This window comes from Xiphias gladius, chromosome 1, assembly GCF_016859285.1.
Source record: "Xiphias gladius isolate SHS-SW01 ecotype Sanya breed wild chromosome 1, ASM1685928v1, whole genome shotgun sequence".
In the NCBI taxonomy this organism is placed as follows: Eukaryota; Metazoa; Chordata; class Actinopteri; order Istiophoriformes; family Xiphiidae; genus Xiphias; species Xiphias gladius.
In genome coordinates, this window is record NC_053400.1 from 22,759,427 (window position 1) to 22,777,767 (window position 18,341).

Sequence of the window (18,341 nt, forward strand, 5' to 3'; positions counted from 1 at the left end):
GTTCCACCGTGACCTTGGAGAGGATATATTCAGGTTTAGGGAATGATGAAAGCTTTTATTGTCCCATTCCTTCGTCAATCATCCATCTATCCATTTCTCTACCAGACTGCAATCGGTAAAAGTCAGCACCACACCCTGGACATGTTACAAATCTATTAAAATATACAACATAATGCAAAGGATAAGCAACTCTAATAAAAATCCCACACCGTAACCACAGGTCCAGCCAGAAAACGAATTGCACAGAGATCTGCATGGTGATGCTGGCTTTCGTTATAGAGAAATGTTTTCTCTTTTATCTTTGCAACTTGCTTGTAGAGTGCCTCGGTCATGTCCACTGATCAAAACATTATGGTCATTTGTCCGAACAGAGATTGACAATTTTCTTGACATTAAAATATTAAATGATCAAAAATAATGTATTTTTGTGTTTAACCCTGTCTCTGGTAAAAATGAAACACTGCTTAGTATCCTGTTGTATGCCACTTGCCTGCCTTTTTTCTCTGTGGGTGGGGTTCGATATATATCAACCTACCCTAATCAATGTGGTATGATAAACAAATGTCAAAGTTTCCTTATGAGAGATTATCCCATTGCAAGAAAGATGAGTAGGTAGATGACGAGATGAAAGTACTGTACTTTTGTACAACTTTGAGATACTCGTACTTTACTTGAATATTTCCATTTTTGCTTTTCGCTTCTTTATACTTTTGCTTTGATACATTTCAGAGGCAAATATTTTTTCTTTTTACTTCACTATTTCTATTTAGTAGCTATTAGTAGTTACTTTTTATATTAATTTTACACACAAAACATGTGATCAGTTTATAAAACATGAAGTACTGTTATAGATTAAATACCCAACTGTATATGAAGTTGTTAAAATTACCTCCACCTCCACCAGCTACAACATTAAAATACAGCTCACATATTGATATATCAATAATAATTATCCAATAATATAATAATATATCAGTTACAGGGGCCATTTTGCAAAATTAGTATTTCTACTTTGGATACTTTAATTGTGTTGCTAAAACTTATGAACTTTTACTCAAGTAACATTTTGAGTGCATGGCTTGTAATGGAGTATATCTATAGCATGATATTGCTACTTTTACTTGGGTACATGATTTGTATACTTCTCCAACGACCGCATGAGGAATACTATAGTTTTAATTGACAAAAACAACCCAATCGTATCTGTTCTGGTGCTTTCTTTCATATCACATGAGCTTTATCAGCAGCTTCTTTGTGTTGTCATCTTTGACTTTGGAAAAAGTATACACCAATCTCTTTGCATAGCATCCATGGGATGTAGTGCAGAAATTAGTATGTGCTGTGTATGGAATTTGATTTTATGTAGCTATATGTTGCTTCCCTGTTTTATTTAGTTGTTTCAAGATACAAACAAAATGTGGGGGGACGAAAGTCATAAAAAGATAGAACTCAGAGTTCAGTTCGTGGACAGCTTAAGATCTTCCAAGTAACCTGCTGAACAAACATGTCGTTAAGAGGCACCTGGGAACCTACTTTATACGGAGTGACCAATCAAAGAGCAATGCTATACACTGTATAGACATCTAAACGTGAATGAAGGGAAATTTGAGGCAGCACTGTAAGAGCTGCGACTGGATGGCTTAGTTTTAAGCCGCTAAAAGTCTAACTCCTCTGGGAGGTGTGGATCAGTCAGCCCTGTGCACTTCACATTAAAAGAAACTCTCAGGAGAAGGTCAATGTGCCCTCAGGACTTCCAGTGGAAATACTGAGTCCTCCTCGGTCCTTTTCCTTCTTTTTTCTTGCCTTCTAATCCTTCTGTGACGTGTTACGTTGAGAATATTTCAGAGCAAGTTTGCCCACGCATTGACAGTTAGGTTTCATCCCACGCAAGCTTCGGTTCATGGCTGAGGGCAGAGGCCACATTCACAGTGAATAGAGATGGTGTAGGTGGACTGTGTGTATGTGTGTCTGCATCTTTGTCTGTGTGTATAGCGTTTTTACTCCCTTCTCAAGACCACAGCATTGTTATACTAAAGCTTTAGAGAATCCAAATGCGGGGGCTGCCACGTGCGAGCGCCTATTGCTCTTATTGTGTCTCCATGAAATGATTATTTTAACCATACAGTGAAAAGGTGGTCATCACTTCTATTTTTAATCGCTTACTGAACCATGCATTAATCTTTGTTGAGTCTGAGGAGTGCAATCATGCAAATGTCTTTGCCAAGATGGAGATGTTTCAGTGCCTGTAGATGATGTGTGTGGGATGAGTGAGTCTGAGAGGAATGAATGATTGGAAAATTTTCATGTCATTGTTTCGCTGCTAATGTGGAGTTTCTGCTGCCGTCAGTTACCAGGGGGTGTTGGTCTGCGGATGCTCTGTAGCAGCTTTCCTCATAAATATAAATAAACATTTAATGAAGTGGTTAGTTGTGTGCAAGGTCAACTGATTGAAAATGCAACTAAATTGAATAAATTAACACGAGATTGTTTTGCCAGGTCGTTTCTAAAGATGAACTTTAATCCAACACGGAAAAGTCTTTACAGTGATTAGATAAAAAGTTAACATCTACAATTCCATGGTAACTGGGCAAGCTGTTGATAAAGACCATGTGATATGATAGAAAGTTCCCGAACAACTACTAATTAGGTTGTTTTGTCAATTAAAAATAATATTCCTCATGCAGTGTTGGAATAAGTATTCATATTATGTACTTAAGCAAAAGTAGCAATACTACACTATAAAATGCTCCATTACAAATGAAAGTCATGCTCTCAAAATGTAACTTCAGTAAAAGTATAGCAGTTTTAGCAACGTAATGTACTTAAAGTATCAAAATCAAAAGTACTACGTATGTAGAATTGTCCCTATTACTGATACTGTATATTATCATATTATTGGAAAATTATTATTTACTGTATCAATATGTAAGCTGTACTATAATGTTGTAGCTTGTTGAGGCAGAGCTAATTGTAAATACTTCATTTGTCTCGGTTATTTAATGTAAAAAATACAACAGTGCCTTATATTTTATAAAGTGACCACATGTTTTATATGTAGAATTAATGAAAAGTAACTAGTAACTGGTAACAATAGCTGTTAAATAAATGTAGTGAAGTATAAATATAAAGAGGCATAAAACAGGAATACTTCTACTTAAGTACAAACCCTGAGTAAATGCACTTAGTGTCTTTCCACCACTGTCCTCATTAATGCTGCTGAATATTCAGCAACAAGTAACATTATCATCATACAAAGTGGAATTCTGTACAATTTCGAAAAGTGAAAAGATACACTCCAGCCTTCCCTTGTTGCCATAGACACTGGCTGCTAATAAAAGACAGGGCAATACAGTTAAAAAAAATGCAGGTTAATTTTTGCATTTCATCCCCTTTCATCCATTATTAAAGCAGTAATCATACATAATAATATGTTTTTCTGTTGTCCTGCAGTTTTATAAATTGTGTTGTATTTGATGAATTAAAGGATAAGCCTGGGGACATTTTATATTTTTCTTACTGTCAACAAATCCTAATGAAAAGACCAAAAATGAATTCATCTACGAATTACTATTATCTTTGTAGCCCAAGCCTGATACGGCTTATTTCTCTGTGCCTTCATTGTTTCCCAAATACACATCAGTGAACTAGTTGAACTGCAAAGCATATTTCTTCATTACAATGAACAAGGGGTACTAAAGTTTATTTTGGGTCAATCCCACGTACAGCATTTTTCTGCTGTACATATTTACCAGTGCACAAAAAGCTAAGAATATTCCCCAGCGAATGCACTTTTAGCTCCAGTTTGAATAAGGTTTGCTAAAAAACAAAAGTTCCCAGCTGTTTTAGGAAATTACTGAGCCTTTTTAAGAGTTTATATTTGTGACTCTGGTTTGGCGCTGGAAGCCACAGAAGAGTGAAAAAGTTGGAAAGTACTGAGGGACGGACTAACACATTATTGGTTTTGGTCTTTTCATGGGATTTGTTTACAATAAAAAACTGTCTAGTATATTGCCAGCCTAATCCCTTTAACAACCTTTACATTCAGAATTCTACATAATACAGTGTATGATTGGATGATGGATGATTAAGCAATAAATATCCCGCTACTGTACTCTGTTTTGTTTTTGTTTTTTTTGTTTTTTTTTAATGTGTCTGTTTCTCTATTGTCAGGATATGTCAACTGTCTCAGATGGATTGTTGCATAGTAGATGATTTCACTCCTATAGTAGGGGGTGCATGTTCGCCCAGTGTTCAGATGGAGCTGAATAGCTAATCTTTACCTAATCTTTAATTGTTACATGTGACATTTTGGAAGACAGGGAGAGGCACATATCAGATTAAACTAAATCTGTCTTAACAAAATATCAAATTTATAAACTGATGTTTATGTCAACACCTAACCCCTCATGAATTTATGAAAAATATCAATAAATATAACCAAACCATGCATGATAGCAATTCTGAAATTTGTATTAATTGACAATACTGCTGATCCACCACTGAACGATTTAAAATAAAAACCCCACATATAAGAGGGTGGCAGCTTTACAGTGCAGTGCAGCAGCGTCTGCTTTGCTTTATGTGCGTATATTCCAGCTGCTTCTAGAATCAAATTGCTGATTTCCAGCTTCCTGTCTTGATAGTCTGAAATGAAAGAGTGATTACAGTCTCTGAAATGCCATAAATAGCTGGAGTGACGCACATACTCTGTCAAATGTCCATTTCATGTGACAAGCAGTTTTAACCGTTTTCCTGTTCAGAACATCAAATTACTGTATTGAATGAATAATAGAAAATAGAAGGTAGAACTCGTCTTTAGTGCTTTTTCTCTGAACATTTCAATTCTCATGTGTCTCAATGAGCAATTTTGCTGCCCAAAAAAAAACGTAATTTTCTTTAATTGGAACTCTCAATGTGCTTTCACAGTCGCTATCAATAGATCTGGTAACCCTGCGAGCGTTTAACATGTTTTTTTAAAAATGGAAATGAGTTGAAAATCTGCTCTTGTCTTAAGTCTGGAGCACAGTGATGGATGAAATATTCAGATCCTTAGCTTAATTAGAAATAGCAATACTGGCATATTAACGTGCCTAAAGTAAAGTCCTGTGTGTCTGTGAGTTGTAAAGTAACTAAAGCTGTTAAATAAATGTAATGGAGTAAAAAGTATACAATTTCCCTCTGAACAACTACCTCAACTAATGTGTGCCTAAGTACAGTACTTGAGTAAATGTAGTTATTTACATTCCACCACTGCTGGACCAGAGCTGTAGCAAACAGGACTAACAGCTTCTCACGCTGCCAGTGACAGTGTTATGTGAGACAATACAGCCTTGCAGCCCCCTAGAGTCACAGGTCAGCTCCGCTCAACCCAGTTGAGTTTATTCTTCATTGTTTTCTTTCATGCTTCCCTTGCGAAGACGAGCACTATTTGTCAAAACTCCGCAGTGGATCCCCAAGTTTCTGCCAGATCGACTGTTAAAGTATGGTTACAGTAAAAGTGGACAGCTGGAGCACATTAGTCACAGTGATGCAACATAATGCACCAGTGTTGTGTCACTGTTATGCAGCACCATTCTTGTCAGTGAATCAATTTATCGTGCAAATGGAAAACCATAATAGTCTATGACCTTTCTCCACTGCCAGTAATTGCAGGCAATTTGTATTAGTCAAACATAATTTACTAAAAGAACAGGAGATGCTGGAATATCTAAGAGCAAGTTTATTCCCAAACTGCAGGCCATTTATTGCAGTATTTCTTGAGGTCATTTGAAATGGAGAACGTTCATGTTTTTAACCTTTCAGAATTAGAGTTTCCATTTGCACAGTATTAATAAGAAGCAGACGTCCTACATGTTCTTCTACCTTTCTTGGTGGGGCCTTTTATTCCACAGATATTCAAATGAGGGCCTGTATGCTCTGAATGTAATCAACGGTATTATATACGATGATAAAAAGGTGTTTGCCTCCAGATGAAATGTAATCAAACACACTGAAATCAAAATAATTGTCAAAACAAGCATTGTATATGAATCTGCACCTCAATCTGTACCTCATATCAACACCGCTGCAGTGTATGGGGATACGACAAATTACTCAAGTGAACAAAAAAATGGAGCTCACAGATACGTCTTCCCCAGCCTCTGAGTAGATCCATATCACAACAAATACAAATTGGATTTAAGGTCCAAACTCCCTCGAACACACAGAGGTAGCAGGGACTTGTTAGGTTGAGTATTTCCCCAAAATGTTGCAGGTCAACATTTTGGGGAAATACGCTTATTCTCTTTCTTGCCAAGAGAAACAAAAAAAGATATAACGTGTCAATTAAAGCGCTTTGGACTAGATTTTCTTACCTTTGAAGAGAGCAAGGCTACCTGTTTCCACTTGTTTACAGTCTTTGTGCTAAGCTGAGCTAGTGTCACAAGAGTGGTATCAATCTTCTCGTTAACTTTTGGTAAGTATAATCCCCAAAATGTTGAACTATTCCTTTATACTTGCAATAATTGATATTTCTGCCCGCTTGCTCAGAAAAAAGCTGTAAACATGAGACTGACATTATCATCTTATGAAGTGGATGTGGCAAACATGTTAGCAAAGTTGCCAATTTACATACCCAGCAGGGGGCAACATTTAGCATTCACTTTAAGTCATGTTCATGTCCACCTCATGAATGTGAGTCCAATATTCACTCTCTTTTAGCCCTTTTTTTGGTCTCCACTAACTCCTGAGGCAAATATCTCGCTCTTTAGCCGCTAAATGCTCCATCAGCTAAGCGCTAACTTTGTCCATCTATCATTTAGCGCTGAGCAGGTAGTGTACAGTGGGTTTTTAGAGTTTTTTTTATTGTAAACAGCTGCCTGCTGGAGCCAACAATGATGCTGATGATAGTGCTGAGAGTGAACCAAAACAATAAAGCTGTGGGAGACAAAACCAAAACAATGAGATGAAAGACGCTAAAACGCTCTGTAGAGCTGAGGAAAACTGAAGAGCTGATAATCTGTTGTGTGTTCATCAGTATGACCAACTCCTTTCAAATACAATTAGTCATGTGATCCATGTTAATATAAAATGTTGATTGTAGATGCTTCAATGGTTCAGGGAGACTCAGGTGGAAAAACTGCTATTGGGAGTATTTTCAGGAAAGAGTTATGCATCATATTTATTACAGAAGAATGATCAGAAGTGACTTGCAGCAGTAATGATACACAGCAACCTTCTAACAGCTACAGATGGGAGAACTGTCAAGTTTGGAGCCAAAGTGAAACTACACCATCTGAAAGCAAGCTTAAAATAGCCAAAGCTGTGGGGAAACTCAGAACAGAGGGGAGAGGGATTAGGGAAAACACTTGTGTCTGCCGGTAACCAAGCAATGGAAAACCAGCCAGCCACTTGGGGAAAACCGGCCTCTGCTCCACTGTGCCTGTCCCCAAGTGTCCTTCCATATGTGGTGAATTATCTCTCATTTCCCAAGCTACTTGGAGTGATTGGAAATCTCACCCTCATTTCTCTCTGTGGCCTTGCACCCCAAGTCAGCCAGCTAAACCGTCTCTGTCCTGGGAGGATCTGTTGGAACACATCAGGGCTAAAGTTGGAGGCTCATTACCTCCAAAACATAACGCTTGACCCCATGTCACAAGCTAATCCCTTCCCCTCTGCTCTCTCATCTCCCTCAGGGTCCTCTGTAGTGTATTTTTCCTTTAGTTGGAGCTATGCTGTGCTTTGATTGGAACAGTTAGTGGGGATATAAATAACCTAATATAAATGGGCAGTGGGTGCATAGGCTATCAGAAGGATTGTCCGTATAGTTGGTAAATGTCCAGTTGAGGGAGCATCTAGTCTTGACATATGCATATTTGTAATAGAGAATATGTAAATGTGGGTATTTTTGTTTTTGTCATCTCATTTCTGCCCCATTGTTACGTTATTTTTCCTCCATTTCATGCCAACTGGAACAACAGAGATGATGAGCAACTGAAAATGTGGTTGTTTGATAGTTTACTCACACAGTTGAGGCCTGTTCCTGTTTAAGCTTGTATGTTGTCATAATTTCCAATCTGTGATTCTTGACTCTATTTTTTAATTGTGCCTGCATTAATTCTGTGTATCAAGCTACAGAGAGAACATGAACACGTTGGCTAATCTATTACTGATACTATCAGTACAATGTGTACCTAAATATTATAGTTTCTGTAGGTGATAGTGACTGTCACAATATTAAAATAGCTGTTTCTAGATGTTTATTATGAATTATCAGGCTTTTTTCACTGAAGACATTTTGACATGTCACAGTATGAAAAGCACATGTATAAATAATAAAAATGAATGATGGCTGAATTCCATTTAGCTGCTCCAGTTTCAGGGTCCTGGTATTGTTCTTGCTGGCTCACTGTCAAACTGTCATGGCTTCCTGGGACACTTGAATACAAAAGAGCATATCATTAATGTTATTAGTCATAAGTGTGCTTTTCCTATAATTCAAAATGTCTGCTGTGCAAAATTCTCATCTTTTTATTTATTTTTTTTAATTTTTAGCGAAGATTTGGGATTTCAAAAGCCTTAGTTAGGATTGGGCTTATGTCAAAGTCACAATTAAAGAAGTATCATATTGCACTTAAAGCTGCATAGACTGATTTTGTGGCACTACAACACAGAAGAACTGCAAAATCGCTGACAAACACAGTCCTGTAAGAATCTTACCAAGCCTTTTTGGATAATGTATTAGCAAACAATCCCATCCAGCAGACATGGAGCAACATTACCAAGCAAGTCAAATATTAACTCATCTTTCAGCTTTGGTCTGGTCTCCACCAACTACTGAGAAAAAAAATCCTGGTATTTATCTTGGTATTTGCTTGACTTTTTTAACTAGCTAGTTACTAACTTTGTCTTTTTGCCCTTTCACGCTGGAAATGTAGCGTATGGTTGCTTTATTATAGATTGGTAAAAACAGTGGCTTGCACTGGTGCCCGAACTAGGGCTGATGAGAGCACACTGAGCCAAATAATAGAGGTGAATGCCACAGAAAAACAAAAAACAAAAAACAAAGAGAGATTTTTGATTCGACAAAGCAGAAGTTTTATGCCAGAATTTCGTTGGTAGCTTTAAGCCTCCCACCTAGTAGTTTCAAATATGGTGTCTGTGAGAGGGACTTCATTTTTAGTCCATCAGTGACAATGTGGCTGCCCCTTTTTTTTTTCTCCTCACAGTTGAGTATGAAAAATTATCCAAAATTAATTAAACCTTTGTCAAAGCAGGCTAATGGAGGGGTATGTAACATCTATTTAATTTGTAAAGCTTTGTCTTTTGTGAATGGAAGGTGATTAGTTCGTCGGACACTGTGGGGTGAGTGTCATTCAGCGGACCTTCAATTGTGGAGCTATTCATAGCAACACTTTGGTCTGAATATAGCTTTGCTTGTCCGTTAGGTCGTCTGGGTCAGCGTTTATAAAGCCTTAATCACAGAGACTGGAGAGCACTGCTAATGCAGTTACACACAGGACAATTTCAGGCTGTCTCATTAAATTAAATGTGTTATGGTTTATACTGTGCGAGGTTGCATGTAGCTACAAAGTAGAAAAGAAAAGATTTCATGCAGTAAATGAGCGATGACCTAATCCATTGCTACAGGTATGAGAGGCTCAATGCATGCATATATACTTGGACAGAATGAATAGAACAAAAGTATTGATATGGAGATTTTAAGTTAAATGAAATTATACAGTTATGTGGTGCTGGCAACTTGTTTTAATTCTCTTGATGTGTTACAGTCCCACATAAGCATTTACAGGCATGTTTCTTCTAATTTATGGTTTTACAACGATCTTTTTGTAACAACTTATCATAATTAATTCTCAAAGAAATACCAACATGGCTCAATGACCAGATGTGTTAACATTAATGAATAACAGGTACATGCAGTTTAAATTACGACAGACTATGAGGGACAAGGTTTGGGGGAGAAAAAGATTTTGAGAGTAAGTTGAAATATTAACAGAAAAAAAGTCTTGATATTTCAAGAATAAAGTAGAAAATTTACAAGAAAGAAGTCTGCCATTTTAAAGTTATGACTTGAAACTCCAAATGTTACAACTTTTTCCTTTTCACTTAAAATGATTATGACTTTAATTTCAAAATGTTACCTTTTTCTCAAAAATGACAACTTTTCCTCATAAAATTACGACTTCACTCACAAAAAAGAGCAACATTTTTCTTGTAATATTATGAATTAATTCTCGAGATCTCTCAATTGTTTTCCTAACCATGGCCCTAATACTCTGTTATAATAAATATTCACCATCTTGAAACAGATTAACAGGTCTACAGCAATAAAAAATGACAAACTGAAAACATAAGTCGACATCATGTCCCAGGCACAGAAACAGACTCATCTAAAATATCTTGTGATTTTACTTTTCAGGTCAGTTTACTTCTGAACTTTTACCCACTAACTGAAATATACATTATTAGACATTCACAGTCACTTGATGAATTCGTTGCCCTGGAGGAAACGCTGTTACATTAGTCCAGTTGGCCAGGGGAGTAAGCGGGCCAGACAATACAGTATCGCCTTAATCAGATCGAAATCTTCAGGGGAACTCTCTCCTGGTTGGTTTTGCTCGGCCTTTTGGGGTTCTGGTAGGACAGTCTCACAAATACTACAATGAGGATAGTACCTGGAATTTACAAAAAAATAAAATACTGAGATATTCAACAACATTGCTGTGTTATTGCTTATTTGTCTGTAAAATATGGTGAATATAAACAGTACACGAAGCCTTGGAAAATGCAATCTAGTACAATGGACTAACAACAAAGACTACCAAATGCTACGTACAGTGGAGCTTATGCATTATGCACTCTCATTTGCACAGGTGTTTACGATGTGCTCTAGCGGGCATTAAAACTGTTTTCATCGGCCTCTCTGCTTACCTATGACTGCAAAGGTGCCAAGCAGAATGCCCACTGCAGACTGAAGAGTTGGCATGCCCTGCAACTGCTTGGCAGCCATTTTGCAGTTCCCTCTGATGTTGCAGGGACACACTGTCACTAACAGGAGAGGAAAAATAGAAAACCAAAACAACTCACAGATCAGGGCTTTTTAAGATCACACAGCAGAGTAGTTCTGACTAAACAGGAAATACAACTCGCTGAAAAAATTCTGTCTTATGTTTAGGATTGGTGTTTGGAAGAAAATTTAAGTTATAGCTAAAAAGCACTATTTTACTTATAAATAATGGAAGATGCATTTGGAGAGTATAACTTGATTTGTTAAGTTATACAGATTTGTTATACATCGTGTATGAAAAATGAATTTCATGTAGAAGGGGCAAACACAAAATGTCATTTTCACAAGTGAATTTTTTGCAAGAGGGGCCCAGGAGGTTAACCAATGGACAGCACTCCGTACACCTACACAGCTCATTCTTTTAGCGATATGGTTTATCCTAACCTGTGCATGAGAAGTTATATGTTGTTTTTGGTATGTATATAAGGTGTCAGAAGGTTATATTTGGCAGAACACAGTCTTGAGAGAGCTGTGTAATCACAAGCCTGAAAAAATCATTTGTAAAGCCCCATTGTACCATTACTAAACAAGAACAGAACTAGGACAAGCTGGCACACAGGAGTTGATCTCCATTGACTGTTCCTCCGCTCTTGTCCCACAGCCTCCCCGTGCTCTCTTCGGCTCATCAGCAGGAATGTCAGCATTACCTGGCAAGTTTATGAAGGTGCTCCTGGGAGGGGAGCTGCTGTCAGAGATGGTGAAGGGCACAGTGTAGACCTCAGGGGCCAGGTATGGGATGTTTAAGGAAAGGTTGGTGTGAGTATCTGAAGGACAAAACACTTGCTTGTTGGTTAAGGAAATGACACATCAAAATTTGATTAAACTTTCGTTATAAAATTACTAAACAGACAAAAGCCTTTTCTCATTTTGCTTGAATTATGATTCTTTTTTTAAATTACATTTTGATTAAATTTGCTTATCATCAAAGCCATAATGACATAACAGAAGAACCCTGAACTCTAAATTCAAAACTGGAGTCTGTTGTACTTTTGATGACGTTAGAGAAATAAATACATGTTTACTGCCTGATACTTGTATTTGGTGGAGTGAGAAACATATGCACAAAAAGCATTGATTCCTGTGCAGCACTAAAATGACGAGCTAGTGCACTGTCCAGTGCATCACAGCTTAGAAAAGTAAATTCTTATAAGTTGTTAAATAAGCTAAACGTTTTGTTACATCGAGTAGGAGTGAACTGCAACACTGATACATATAGTATGTCCAGATTTTACGAAAAAGTCGTCACGTACAACTTAACAAAGGAACAAAAATCAAGCAAAAACACATCCATGCAACTGCATAACTACACAACACACAGAATGAGGGCGGCTAATTCAGCTGTGTGTCTGGAGTGGTCTGGAGTGTTTGAAACTCTTTATCTTATCTTTGCAAATCAGTCTAAAATACACGCCTGGCTGCATGACGTAAAAGACCTGCCCAGTAACTAGAAGCGTTTTATCAAGTCGTTTGAACCCTTAACAGAGGGTCTTAAACTCTACGCTTGCACCTCACCATCATCCCCTTCAAGTCCCATTTATCAGCCAGGGAGGAACAAGCTGTGCAGTTCTTCTCAAGAGGGCGTTAATGTATTTATCCTCTATCTGCACTGTTTCGCCTCTGATGGGACATCTTTCGCAGGGAGGATCTGTGACCAGCTAACTGCCCAGAACTATTTTGGATGACTGTGATACCAAAAAGCATTTTTACACTACAATGCTATGAAATGAGTTACAGTCAGGCTGGATCACATTTCTCTCCTTACTGCTATGAACAGCTAGTAAGAGTGGACTTATGGAATAGAATAAGAGTGTGCTCTCTCATTAACTGAATTTCTGCATTAAAAGAACTGTCAATCATTTGAACATGGTACATTTGAGAGCCTCTGAAAGGCTTGAGATGAATGGCCATGCTACACACAAACACATAGACACAGACACACACACACACACACACACACACACACACACACACACACACATGCACATGCACAAACACACACACACACACACACACATGCACTCGTGTTTTTTTTTCATGTGAAGTTGTGGTTGTGTCTGTCACACAAACGGGCAACTCTATAACTGTCATTATACTGGCACAAGTACTCATTATTGGTACGACCATTACTGGCTTCGAACAGGTGCAAAGCATTCTGGGAGATTCCTCTTTTAGCCTCCATTAGCTGGCAGGAACCCAGTGGTGACGCCAAAGAAATTACACAGATGATATAATTACAGCTGGGCTCAATCAATACCAACAGGAACAGGGGAGTGAAGGAGGGAGATTAAAAAAAAAACCTGAGAGGGAAGTGGTTGAGCTGTTTGAATGACTTAATGATAGACGTCATAGCAGTACATAGTTTGCATTAAATGAGCCCAACACTAGCAGTTTACAACTTAGCAGTTTACAAGTGCAGAAAAAGGATAATTACATTTTATCTTCTATCCCACATACGAAATGATGCAGGAAGAAAGCAGAATTTACACATCTTCAGGGCCAGATCATTCTGTTTCTTTGGCTATCTACTCATGACACATGACACATTTTAATTCACATAAGTCAAAGTAACTCAAAACATTAAGCACACTGTGGTAAGCTCTGTGTCCACTGGATGTATCCAAAATATTCATTTATCAGTAATTTCACGTTGCGTGGCCTTGTGGCTAGTTGATATCAACCTGTCTTCACCAATAAATTCACTTTCCTTACTCTCCATATTATTTAGAAGTAGGCTGATTCTTATTAAAACTGGACTCGGCAGTTTACTTGGACCATACTAGTAGAAAGAATCATAAATCCATTTTAAACCATCTCAGATGACATGATAATATATAGTATAGTATAGTATATAGTATATATTTATCCGTATTAAAGTCATTTAAAAAAATCAAACATATTTGATATAGTAACTGTGATGGCATGTTACAAGTTTCAATGCAGCTTGCTGTGTTCTGGCACTGAGGACAAATTGTAAGCCAGCTCTGGCCCACGCTGTCCGTGGTCGCCAGATCTGGTTAGGATTTGTGGGCTTGGATTTGGGTTGATAATTACACGTATTTTGCAGGACTCTGGCCAACTTTGAGACCATGTTGGATCAAAATCAGACCACAGTACTTGGGCATAACTGATACTTGAAACACTTGATTGAAAAACCCAAATGATAATTGAAACACCTAATACAATATAAATGTGTCCACTTTGATAGTTGATAAAAAGCTTGTTTTGATTTTGATTGGCTACAATTAACCTCATCTTGTTTAACCTACCAAATCAATGTAGAAAAGAAGCTTCTCCTAACAGCCTGATCTTACTTGCCTCTCCTCTCTTTTCACCGTGAATCATAACTTTAATACCGTATGCTGTGGGTCGACTGGGTTCACCTAGTCTGCGTCCACCTCACCATTGATTGGTGTTAGCTTCCAGTTACGTCGAACTGTGGCATCACTGCGCAGGGAGAAGTTGAGCCGTCCTCCATGCTGTGGTCCATCACTGTCCCGTGAGGCCAGCACCAGAGCTTGGTCCTCCCAGCGAGGCGTACACAGGTACTTCCAGGAATAGTCTCCAACCAGCACTGGACTGTTGTCATTCACATCCAGGATTTGGACAGTCACCAGGGTGGACGCAGATAGGGAAGAGTTTCCTGGGGGGGACACAAGAGATGTGAAAAAGATTACATGAAAAATATAAAACTAACATGTCCTCTTAATCACAAGATACTCACAAATAATAACTGCTTTGCTAATCTATAGACTAAGTTGACATACACGGAGTTGTAGTACAGTAGGTTATTACACATTGACATGCTGTGTACGGAACAAATTTGAATACATATCTCAATTATTATATTACCATGCTCAAACTAAGGTAATCTCTGTAAAATGAAAGCAGCTGTTGTGAGAAGCAGAGGGCAAGAGATGTCGCAGCTTCATTGCCAAGATTTGAATGTTATATTTTTTCTGGATGATGATACACCACTCAGTACATTGCAGCAAAATTCTTCACCTTGCCTAACCTTCTTTGCTGGTTATTTGGATTGTTTTCTGTTCTCTTGCACTCATATTGATTTCTCTTGATCTCACTCTTCTGCAACTTTGTCCTGTCTCCTTTTTTTGTACATCTGTATTCTTAAGACTCTCTGTCTGTATAGATGTGACTTACAGTATGTGTGTAAGTGTAGGCATGTGTGCTTTTGTGTGTGTGTGCGTGTGTGTGTGTGTGTGCAGAATGTGCAAAGCAGCATATGAGAGTTAGAGTAACATAAAGATTATTCAGTAGAAAGAAAAATCATTTTGAACCAATGGCTTGTCACATTTAAGAGAATATGTAAAATATCCACAGATCAAATCATATTATCAACATTTTCAAACCCAGAATAACATGTAGGTAAATTAATAATTCACATGAATGGAACACGTCCTCAAGCACATACCCCTTTAATCAAATAGTTGTGTGGTATTAATAATGATGAAAGCGGTCTTACGTCCATCCACTGCAATGACCTCCATGGTGTATGTGCTGTTCTCCTCTCTGTCCAAGGCCTGCACAGTCTTTAGTTCTCCAGAGTATTTGCCTATTGAAAAGTATTTCTTGGTGTCCCCTTGAAGAGAATATCTGCACCAAAAATAAAAAAAAACAAACAAAAAAAACGTGCATCTCTGTAAAATTAGAATTGTGGTACTTCATGACCGTCTTTCTGAACTGGTGAATTAGATAATTATTGATAGATGGGCTAATCAATCCCAGGTTTTACCTGATTGGGTGAGAATCAGGGTCATAACCTCGTATGGTGGCAATAACCCTTCCTGGTTCCTCGCCCTCTCTGACGGTCACCTCGTAATGGCTTTGAGACAGAATCGGACCCTCGTTCACATCATCGACATAAATAGAGACCGTTGCTGTTGATGCAGGTCCGTATCGGCCTCGGACCAGAGCCACTGGGTTCTGAGCGCTGAGCACCAGGATGTACTCACTCTCACGCTCAAAGTCCAACACCTGTGAAAACATACACACACCCATAGAGGCATGACAAAATATGTAATTTTTCTAAAAATGATTGGTGATATGATCTCAGTTACAAGAGTTACCATCAATATGGGTTAATAGAGTTTTGTTGAAATTCTTAAAAATTATTGCAAAGTATAAAATTAATGCCACAATGTAGGAGAATCACATTTAAGGGCCAGTTCACCCAAAAAGAACCCAAAACAGTGGAGGTGTAAATGACAGTAACCCAAGATTAAATCCAGATCATCATTACTTTAAAAAATGTAGAACCTCTCAGAACTACAGCTGATGAAATAAATTAAAGGTAGTACTTGAATCTCTCTGGAATCAGTTACATTTTATAAGGACACTGCCAGACAGTCCAAAAGCCACACGTTAAAGAGAAACAGCATGTCACCATTGCAAGCAGGACAGGGACACAGTGCAGCCCCCTGTCTCCAGTAAACTGGATACATTGCTTAGCAGATTTGTATGACGGTTAGACATACGTATATGAAATGATGTTGACATTGTAGGGTGTTCGACATATAAATTCTTTATTGTAAAAGAGTTAAAACATCCTGCATAAGCAAATGAATCTATCCATAAACTTTTCAACTTTTACTTCTTCTCTGAGATGTACAATATGTACTATATTTGAGGCCAAACGTTTGCAACAAAATTGGGAGTAGTAGATTTCAAGTGATAGGATTACCATAATTTGCACACTAAATATAGTAACTGTGACCTGTTTACTTTGTTTGACGGATTAAAAACGTAGTTTCATAGTCAGGGTGTGGAAAGATTAGCCACAGTTATTATAGTGTTTACAGTGCAGTGACTGATTTGAATACTTGTCAGACGTTTCAAGTTTTCACACATTGTAGAGGCAAAAGTATCCAACTAAAGGCAAAGGAGTCAAATTTTATCTTAATCTCTAATGTATTTGATCATTTTAATGTAATCTCATGAATGCTGCCTTGAAGCGTGTATTTTCTGTCAGGTTTTTACCTTAATTGTGTTCTGTCTGTCCGTAAAACAAGATATTATTAAACCAGCGTTGCCTGACATCATGCCGCTCTGTTGCCAGGGAGAAGAAACACTTTGGAGGGTGCATGAGTGCTGCTGTTGACTGGAAGTGACACATCAAACTACTCAGAGTGCATCAGTGCACCAGAAGCTGCACATGGACTTTGGAGGCTATAGTCAGTCACCTGAACCATTATATTTCTCAGAGTCTACACATGATGATACTACTTTTGTTATATTATTAGTTTCTTTGACCCTTAAATGTGAATTAAGTACCAGTGAACTATTATTATCAACCTTATCCTCACTTAAACCCTTACAGTGCTACCAAATATTTAAAAACCTCCAAAACGTCTTTCTACAGTAAAACAAATAATCATAGTGTATACTGTATATTTCTGACATGCATCTGATTGTTGTCTCACTTGTGCTACTGATAATTCAATACATTACATTCAAAATTTTATTTAGAAATGTAATAACTTTATTTTCTGGCCATTAGAGTGCAGCTGAAACATGCTGAAAAAAAAACACTGACATATTATCATCCTTCAAGTTGTTATGACACAATTGTTGGCATACAATTGCTTATTTAAACATCCAACAGATGTAGAGATTAGTCACTCTCATTTTAGCTGCTAAATACTTCACTACGTTCACCAGCTAGTCGCTAACTTTGTCTGTCCATCACTGGGCAGGTAGCGTGCAGTGGGTTTCTGAGATTTCTGACTGGAAACAGCTGCCTGCTGCTGCCGAAAAGGACACTATGAGAGCAGTGAGGGTGAACCACAACAGTGAAGCTGTGGGCCAGAAACCCAAAATAATGAGATGGAGGACGCTTAAAAGCTCCAAAGAGCTGAGGGGAGCCGTTGGATCACGTAGTAATTCTCTGCGGGTTTGTCACAACCAGTGACCCCTTTCACGTATACGTTGCAATTTGATCCATTGTTAATATTTAAAATATGCATTATAGCCGCTTTAAATAACTACACTACCATTACATGAGATACTATGATTCCACACACTCTTAATTTCACCTTCCTTTCGAGTCAGAATTTTTCTGTTCAAAGACTTTAGCCTCATAATGTTGAATTAGCCTTTTTCTAGAAGTCTTAATCTCTAAAACCTAATCTCGCCAATCAATTTCTGGTTTTTATATGGGGCAGATTCATGGAAATTAATCCGAGTTGAATTCACAAATTTAAGAAGCCAGTTTGTCTGTGACATCATGTCTTACCTGCCTCCTTATAAAACAGAACTGGTC

The 18,341-nt window shown here is 37.9% G+C and overlaps 1 protein-coding gene across 1 annotated transcript in view; it reads right to left on the reverse strand.

Annotated features, from left to right (window-relative positions):
- Positions 1 to 9,784: 9,784 nt before the first annotated feature.
- The window catches only part of cdh16 (cadherin 16, KSP-cadherin), a 28,212-nt gene continuing 19,655 nt past the window's right edge, over positions 9,785 to 18,341 (reverse strand). Inside the window, exons 12-17 of the mRNA XM_040136553.1 lie at positions 15,816 to 16,057; positions 15,546 to 15,676; positions 14,466 to 14,705; positions 11,713 to 11,829; positions 10,930 to 11,046; positions 9,785 to 10,673 (exon numbers count right to left, since the gene is read on the reverse strand). Coding sequence (XP_039992487.1) covers positions 10,573 to 10,673; positions 10,930 to 11,046; positions 11,713 to 11,829; positions 14,466 to 14,705; positions 15,546 to 15,676; positions 15,816 to 16,057 — 948 coding nt within the window. The 3' untranslated portion in view covers positions 9,785 to 10,572. The remainder of the gene's footprint in view (positions 10,674 to 10,929; positions 11,047 to 11,712; positions 11,830 to 14,465; positions 14,706 to 15,545; positions 15,677 to 15,815; positions 16,058 to 18,341) is intronic.